This window comes from Vigna unguiculata, chromosome 7, assembly GCF_004118075.2.
Source record: "Vigna unguiculata cultivar IT97K-499-35 chromosome 7, ASM411807v1, whole genome shotgun sequence".
Classification (NCBI taxonomy): Eukaryota; Viridiplantae; Streptophyta; class Magnoliopsida; order Fabales; family Fabaceae; genus Vigna; species Vigna unguiculata.
Genome location: NC_040285.1, coordinates 7,748,913 through 7,758,037, shown reverse-complemented (window position 1 = coordinate 7,758,037; position 9,125 = coordinate 7,748,913). Strand labels below are relative to the sequence as shown.

Below are 9,125 nucleotides of genomic sequence, written 5' to 3'. Positions count from 1 at the left end.
TAAGCCTTGTTAGATCCTACACTTTTCTAGAGCTTGAGAGAAAGTTGTCTTACCTAGGTTTGATAAGTCATGTGGTGTATTAGAGAATTGCTTAAAGAAAATATATGCATTTAATGCTTGCTTGAAAAAAATTTAATGCATATTCAAGCTTGAATGTGGGCATACAATAGATGAAGAAGAAAAGCTTCTCACAACCTCACAACGACTCCAAAAAGATTTACAATGACTTTTTTCTTTCAATATTTATATATAGAAAATTTCTTGAAGAAGAAAGATAAAGGATGACATCAATGATAACATTATTAACACTCTTGTAATCTTAAGTTAATACTTAAGCCCTAAGTTTATGAGAAAGAATATTATTGCATTTTATAACAATCAATAAGAGTGAAGTTCATTTGTATTCATTCTCTTTTAGTAAGCAAAACCAAGTGATCATTTAAATTATACCCTTTGTATAAACAAATTGCTTAACCACAAGTGACAACAAGTCTAGAGAATTTTCAGTGTTTAGCTAACAACGATTATTGTCTAAAGAATACTTAGTATTTAGCTAGAGTGGTTGTGTATCCAAAGAATACACAATGTTTAGCCAAGAGTGGTTGTGATTCAAATAACACAAAATATTTAAAAAAGTGGTTGTTGTCCAAATAATACTTATCTTGTATCTTGCATCATTAGTTTGCCACTTGAACTTGTTTGTGTTTATCAAGAGTTAGATGTAGTATAAGTTTTTGGACAAACCAATACAAAAATAACCAGTGTAAATACCTCTTTGAATTGCATATTATTGATTTGCAAATAACCAAAGAAGGAGACTTTTAATAAGGCAAAAGTTTTAAATTTTTTTTTTTAATAATATGTCTATTAACTTGAAATTGTGTTTGGCAATCTTCATCAAAAGCTATATTTACCAAAACTTCTTAATAATGCATTTATCTAGTTAAAACTTTTTTTGATTGCTTTTATCAAACATTGATATTTGAAAAGTTTCAAATACACAATTTAGTTATCTGTAATTGTGTATTTTATTTGTTTTCAAATATCTAATGATCCCATGACAACTTTACATTATTTCAACAATTATATTAAAATGCATACACTCCAATTCTAACGCCTATATCATTTCAACAATCACATTTTTCACATCTAAACAACTATTCAAATTAGATACTAAAATAAACTCTCTTCACCTTTTTATAGTTTGTTTACTACCTAAACTTCCTTTATATATTTCTAGAAACTCAATTGTACTTTGACAAACTTAAATTCCTATATCAATCACTCTTAACTAAACAAATGAGTATTGTTTGGAACTCAACCTTTTATGACTAAATAATCAAGTAGTGTTTGGAACACAACCACTCCTAGCTAAAAATCCTAGACATAAGAAGATGTGATCAAACAATTATAAGGTTGCTCCCTCAAAGAAGTATAACATCCTAAGACGAATACAATGAGTTTCACTCTTTAAGTTTGCTAAAACCCTATAGTGTTTTATGAACAAGCTAGATTTACAAGACATTTACTTAAACCATTCATAGGATTATTTGTGCAAAAATGTTTTCATGCAAAATTATTGGTTCATCAAATGTTACTCTTATTTATAAAAAAAAGTTTGGAGATATATGTTCTTAATCCTTCTCTAGTTGTTGAGACACTAGGAGGAAGAAGTTCTTTGTTCCTAAAATATGTCTGTCATTGTAGACATTTAGAGTTACATTAAGCGTTTTTCATGAAATATTTAATGCAAACTTCTACTTGAAGAAAGATCATGATACTCAACATATCTTATCACTAGGTCAAATGTCTTTTAACTCTTCTTGAGAAAATTCAAGATTGTACAAGGTTAATGGACTATACATATGTGATAGTATATCCTTTATAAGAAGTTGTTGACAAAAAATAACTTTCACAAACTCTTCATGAGATCTTCTAATATTGACATTTATTATGAGATCCTTTTGGTTGTCAGACTTAAGAAACATTCTCTATAAAACATAATATATGCATTTATAAGTTAGGAAAATATTATGATATACTAAAGACACAAACTTATGAGCCATCTTACGTGTGAACTTATCACACAAAGATAGAAGTGCAAGGTGTGTTGTAGCATATTTTGTCTTTAAATGAAGAACTTGCATCTATTTGAGTTTTAATACTAAAATGTTTTCATGTCTTTAATACTTTTGTTGTAAACGCACTTAATCAAAATTACATATAGTATAACTAGGACCCTTGATTTTTTATCTAACAAAACATCGTCTTCCAATCATAAGAATTTCATAAAAATAAGAGAAGAAGGAATTTAAAATATTAGTAGGAACTAAATACTCACTTTTATAAAAAACATTTTCAACTTCTAATCCTTAAATCGCTATCTCTTTTGGATTATATTTTGTCAGCAAAAACTTCTTACTTATATTTTAATCTAAAAGAAAAGTTTAGAAAGAATTAAATTTTAATAAATAAAATTTGTACTAAAAATATCTTTAACTATGTTTAAACCTTTATTTTAAATTTATTTAAAGTTTATCTTTTATTAAAATTCAAGCTCGAACATAAACATATAGCTATTTTTTCCATTCCATTAATTATCTTCTTTCACAAGTTTCAATTTTTTTATCTTTTTCATTTTTCTTTTTTTCACAAGTAATTTTAGAGAAAATAAATAAAATATTACGGGTATAATTAATATAAAAAAATAAATTAACTTTAGTATGTTAAATGTTTAATCATATATTTTTGTGTTCTTTTATTGTTTATGTAAAAAAAAAAATGAGAAGTTGTAAATATTAGTGGATTTTATTTGTTGGCCTTTAATCTTTCAGAAAACTTTAAGTGGGAAAGAGGTAATTTATTTTTACCCGTCGATCCTTTTTTTTTTTCTCTTCCTTGTCTTTATTTTTCATGTATTTTGCAAAAATATTGAAGAAGAGTAATTTGGTGTCTAACAAATATAAAAATAAAATAAAATTTAAGTTAGTATGTTTTAAATTGTTTACTTTTTAAAAAGACCCTAGATTACAAGATAAATGAATAACTTTTTTTTTGTCACTTTTTATTCATATTTCTCATTTAACGGATTTTATTTTTGTCGTTGCTTCTTCAATTGTCTTCCTCTTTTCACGGATAACGTCAAAGAAAAGTAATAAAATATTAAATGTATAACTAATATTAAAAAGCTTTTTTTTTCCAAACTTTGTATTTTACATCATTAATCATAGGAACCGTTTCGACTTCATTTATGCCAAAACATGATGACAAGCTGTAAATAAATCTTATTGGCTTTACATTAATTTTCTATGCTTTAATTTTTAGAGGAATCTAAATAAATAATGAAATAAAACACATGCTTTACTTTTACATATTTGTTCTTATTTATCTTTCCCTTTTACTCTTTAAATTTATTTTTCCTTTTCTCTTTTACGGATTTCGCACAAACTTCTAAAAATTTAGCGTTCAATAATATCTAATTAATACTAAACGTCATATAATTTAAGTATATATTCCTAAAAAACCCTAAATGAGAAGATAAATGAATAACTTTGTTGTCACTTCTTTATTCATCGTCCTCCTTTTACGGTTTCAAATTTTTTTTTTGTAGCATCTTATTTTTGTTTCCCTCTTTTCACGCGTTTCACAATTAACGTTAAAGTAAAGTAAGAAAACATTAAATGCATAATTAATATTAAAAAGAGATTATCAACTTTAATATTTAAAATGTTTAGTTCTAAAAGCTATTTCTTCTCTAGTTTCTGTCGAAATGTGTAAATCTTCAAGGATTTTACATTATTATTTTAATAATGAAGGATACCTTGTTGAGTCTCTTATATCGCTCCTTTTTTACTTTTCAAACTTATTAATCCTTTTTTTTTCTTTCACGTGTTTTACACGTAATATTAAAAGAAAATATATAATTCAACGTTCAATGTTTAATTATTGATAAAGGAATTACACTTAACTGTATTCACATTTTTTGAAAAACCATCGATAACAAGTAAACTCTGAATACCTAATTTGTTTTATCGTCTTTTTCTCTTTTACGGATTTTAATATATATTTCTTTTTCGCCTTTTGTTCTTTTTTACGCATGTAACCGTAACATTGAAGGAAAGCAAGAAAATAGTATTAAATGTGTAATAAACATGAAAAATGAGAAATAAATTTTAATTATGAAAAAAAAACTGGACCTAAAAGTCCTTAGGGCGGTTAAGGGGGGCATTTTGGGTATAAGACATTTATATGTGGTGATTATCCTCATAGATTACAAGAGCCTTGGCACATTTTAATATTTAAACCTAACTTTATGCAAATTAAAATATTATAATGCAGAGTGGAGTCCCGACAAGAAAATAGCAGTTTCCCATCTCAGCCTCATTCTCCTCCATTAATGCCAAAGCACAGAGACAGAGAGAAGAGAGAGAAAGAGAGAGAGAGTAACTGAGTTGAGTTGTATTCAAGTATTCACAATTTCTACCTCTAAAGATTAAAAAGAGAAAAAGCCTACACCCTCTCTGTTCCTTCTACTTCTGGCGCCATTTGCAGACTCTTCCTTGTTCAAACTCCATACTTTTTCTGCTTCCATTTCTGGAAATACGAACACCCTCATGGAAGCAGCACTCAGCAACAGCACCATTTCTGCAGGGTCAGCTCCACCACCGTCTGGGGTGTCTCAGCCAATGAACATGAATGTTAACATGAACATGAACGTGGGAAACAGCGAAGGAACAACAGCAGCAGCACCTGCGCCAGCGCCAGCACCAGCGTCAACACCAACAACGATGGTTCCTGCAGTGCCAGCTGCAACGACGACAACAACATTGGTAGCAACAACACCGGGGAGCACTGGGGGGCAAGGGAGTTTTGACTTGTTTGGGAAGAAGAAGAGAGGGAGGCCGAGAAAGTATGATGCAGATGGGAACCTGAGGGTGAGTGCAACCCCGACACCAGCTCCACCGGGTTTCACTTTGTCCACACCTTCTGAGTTCTCTAACAAAAGGGGCCGTGGCAAACACACAGCTTTTGGCAACTACCAACTCTTTTCTTCTTTTGGTGAGTAGTGGTACGGTACAACGTTGTTTTGTTTCTCTCAGGTGTTGTGATGTTGCTGCTGCTGAGTGCTGACCTCACTCATTGTACTATGTCGTCCCCAAGTTGACTTACCCGCCAACCAAAAAATCCCTGTTCCTAGCTCAACCTTTTTTTCTTTTCCCTACCTTCATTTTCTTACCGGCATACCTAAATCATGAATCTCAATTAATCTTACCCTTTTGTCCATGGTTGTTGTAGCTCCACTGTCTTGGGTTTTGTCCCGGATTTCATTCTTTATTTTTGTTTTTCTTTTGTTCTGGGTTCTTTGGGTTGGGATCGAGATTTGAGCCTAATTCGTTAAAGGGTCCCTTGATTGATGCAAACGACGAGTTTTCTTTTTATTTGTTTCTTTCTGGTAACGTCTAAGGGACCGTGAATCTGTCACAAAAATGTGAACTTTCCTTTTTGTGGTTAGTAATCTAAGGTTGGTGTGTACATTCATTTGATTTCCATGGCTAGAAAAAAATGTTCTTTTACCGCTTAACGACTGGATCCACTGGTTCCAGCCTCTTTCAGTATGATTACTTGTCTTGAATTCGAGTTTGTCAATACGAAAGAGAGTTTTATCTGCCTTGAGCAAGATTATTGTTTTCTGGTACCCAAAAAAACTGTTCTTTTCTGGGTTCATTCACCTGGCTTCTAGTTTTGGAGATGAAAATTATTATACCACATACGGCTAATGTGTGGATTGGTTTTGTGTCCGTGATTCTTGAAGGTGAGGTGTTTGCAAACACAGCTGCTGGTGATTTCATACCGCATGTGGTGACTGTTTACACTGGAGAGGTAATGCAGAAGCCAGTGTGCGTTGTTGTCTTTTTGCAGATTTATGTAATGATGCATCATTTGGCTCTAGTTTTGTTGAGCAATTTTGACAGATCCTTTTTGGTTTGGCGATTTGGATAAGGATCTTGTTACTTTACTACTTTGCAGGATGTTGCTGGAAAGATCTTGTCATTTGCTCAGAAGGGTCCAAGAGGAATTTGTATTCTCTCTGCCAATGGAGCTATCTCAAATGTCACCATACGCCAACCTGGTTCTTCTGGTGGCATATTGACTTACGAGGCATGGTCTCTTAGATCTAAATGTTTTTTATACTAAAAATTATTTTATCTAATTTTCTTTTCCTGCAAAGGTTTTGAGTGTTTTTCCAATTCCATGATACCAAGCTTTCTTTGATTGAATTTGATTCATATCTGAAATAATTTCACGGGGTAGCTTATTTATGTGTTCTGCCAATATAGAATATTGATGCCATATAGGGCAGCATTGGGTGCATTTATGTCAGGTGATCTCTGTTTGTCTCTTCTTGTTTGTGGGGTTGGACAAGTTATCTGCCTTGTGTATTGGATATATGCTCAAAATTGGTGTGTTGGGTGTATGCTAAAGAATTGGTTTATCCTTTCATTTCATCAGTTCCCGTGTCAGATCTAACACTGGAAATGGGAAATAAGTTAATTATTAAGATGCTAAAATAAAGCATATAAGAGACATAATCCAGTAGCTAGAGAAGATAGACACACGCTTCTAGCTGTGTCTTCTTTCGTAAAGTGTTGTAATCATTTTAAATCTAGTGAAACATTTCAACTAATATCCAAGTCATAATTTTGTTTGCTATCTTAATCTGCAAGCTGAATTTCAGTTATTGGGGTGATATAAGCCTAGATTGGCTAAACTTATACAAACACTGACTTATATGGTAAAAAATAGGTGGTCAAATGAATAAATATATCGTTAGAGTTAAGATCAGTGTATTTATATCAGTTTTTTTTTATGAAGAAGGGAAATGAGAGGGTTCTCTCAAGAAAATTTTGTGATTTATTTTACCTTGTTTTCTTCTGTGGGTACTTTTTGAAAAGTATATCTGAACTAAGTCATAATTTTCTAACAAAAGTACTATGATAAGCTACTGAACTAGTGTTGCTATGGTCTTGAGTATTGCAATATGATGATAAGTGACAACTAGAATGTTATAGACTTCATGTTGAGCCTTCCTTGTCGTGCAACCGAGAAATGCATAGATTTAGTACACGATGATGATGTGAATCATTTATGTGATGCATTATTAATCTGCAAATGCACATCTTTAAACCAGATATTTAAACATCAACACATTAACGTGGTAGTCTGTCTGAGGTCAATGTCACCTAGGACCTGTCATTTTCTGCTGTTTTGCATTTTCTCTTGTTGTGAGCATAACCATTTTGGCATGCATGCAACCATGCTTATTTGTTTTTGGAAATTGTTCAATAATTGAGTCCAGCATTTACTTTCAGGGTCGATTTGAGATTTTATCTTTGTCTGGATCATTCACTGTTGCTGACAACAGTGGCATGAAAAGTCGAACTGGTGGATTGAGTGTCTCACTTGCTGGCCCTGATGGTCGAGTGATCGGAGGTGGTGTTGCTGGACTTTTAACAGCTGCTGGTCCCATCCAAGTATGCTATTTTCTTTACTTCTTTCTAGAACATTTCACATGCTTTTGAAGAATACTTTTGTATGTCAAATACTCAAATGTAGTAGTACTCTACAAGAACTGAATCTCAAGTTTTAACCTCAGTTTTTATTCTACACACACACCAAAATGATCCTAAACTGGTTTGTTCTGACTGTTATGAACTGTAACCACTGTAATGAGATTGAAATTGTAACTAGCATAACCAACCACTGTGATGAGGCTTCTACATTTTGGTCACTCTGAAGAGTTGTTCATTATTTTATGACTTATTCACATGTTTGTATTGGAATTTTTTTGTAATGGTTGCAGATTGTAGTAGGAAGCTTCACGCAAAATGCGCACAAGAGCCAAAAGAAGAAATACCAACGTGAACAACAGACAGTGGTGTCCCCTACTTCAGCTGTTCCAGAAACTGTGACATTTGCTAGACCTATCTCACAAGCAAATGCTGAAGGTGAAAACTTTTTGATGCCCATGTCTCAGATACCAGATCAAACCCAGAGAGAATCTGTGAGTGTTTCAAGTGACAAACAGAACCTAGATGCTACACTTGATGCTGCTACTTGGAATGGTTCTGAGGAATATTCAGACCAGAGGACATCCCCAGACATCAACATATCTTTGCCTGATGAATAGAAGGTTATGGTGCTGTTTTGTCTTATAATCTTTCATCACATTCAGGTCAATAATCTTTCATCACATTGTATAACCTTCTTGTTTTGTTTTCAGGTGATGCAGAGGCTGACATGGTAACAACTGAATGAAAACTAACATGGAACTTTGTCGTGACAACTACTAGGTTATATATGACATTATGTACAGTTGTCAGAAATTAGAAAGGATTATTGAGGCCTCATTATTTTTTCATTACAGTTTCTGTTGAACTCTTACAAGTTTTTCTTCTTTTCTTCTTGAGAGGATCTCAAAGACTTCTTAGGCTATTTATTATGTTGGGATTGTTTCGATAAAGATTATTTGTAATTTTTAAGTTTTGCTCATTGGGGAAACTTCTAAGAGTTTTTCACATTACCATGGATCCAAAAACTACATACAAAAAAGAAAAAAACAATTTCTGATACCTTCCTTAACACTGATATAAACCATAGGAATTCAATTTACATAAGGTTATTTTAGTTTTTAAGTGACATAGCCCGCTTTTTCCTCGTTTCTGTTCAAAATTCAATAGATTATAAACAATAGTAGATTTCATAATGTTTTTCTATTCTTTCACTTTTTTCTTTTCTAAATAACAGAGAATACGTAATATTCTATTTTCGGTCACTTGTTATATGACTTTACACCTTTTGTATCTCAAACTTATTTATCTTCCATTCCTCATGTATCTTAAAATTAACACTAAAAAGTAGGATGATATGAAAGTGATTCAACAACATTAAGAAGAAAAAAATTGTTAGATCATTAAAACTCAAAATAGAGTACAGTTCTTTGACGTAAGTCTTACTACTTTTTTATGTTTGATTGATTGTGACATCATGTATTAGATTAAACGTTCGTAATTGTTTGCATATATTTATAATGTTAAATTAATTTAAAGATATTTAAGTGTTTTTTT

General features: G+C 31.8%; 1 protein-coding gene across 1 annotated transcript; it reads left to right on the top strand.

Annotated features, from left to right (window-relative positions):
• Nucleotides 1–4,368: 4,368 nt before the first annotated feature.
• Nucleotides 4,369–8,581, top strand: LOC114189729 (AT-hook motif nuclear-localized protein 1-like). Its single transcript, XM_028078389.1, has 6 exons — nucleotides 4,369–5,058; nucleotides 5,813–5,880; nucleotides 6,028–6,159; nucleotides 7,371–7,532; nucleotides 7,862–8,191; nucleotides 8,282–8,581. Exons 1-5 carry the CDS (start codon nucleotides 4,614–4,616, stop codon nucleotides 8,186–8,188), a joined length of 1,134 nt encoding a protein of 377 aa, XP_027934190.1. The 5' UTR covers nucleotides 4,369–4,613; the 3' UTR covers nucleotides 8,189–8,191; nucleotides 8,282–8,581.
• Nucleotides 8,582–9,125: the final 544 nt, after the last annotated feature.

Excerpts from the sequence above, each read along its gene's own strand:
- LOC114189729 (XM_028078389.1), top strand. The coding sequence starts at position 4,614 with ATGGAAGCAGCACTCAGCAACAGCACCATTTCTGCAGGGTCAGCTCCA. Across the intron at positions 5,059-5,812 it reads CCAACTCTTTTCTTCTTTTG|GTGAGGTGTTTGCAAACACA; the intron begins GTGAGTAGTGGT and ends TGATTCTTGAAG. Across the intron at positions 7,533-7,861 it reads CAGCTGCTGGTCCCATCCAA|ATTGTAGTAGGAAGCTTCAC; the intron begins GTATGCTATTTT and ends TAATGGTTGCAG.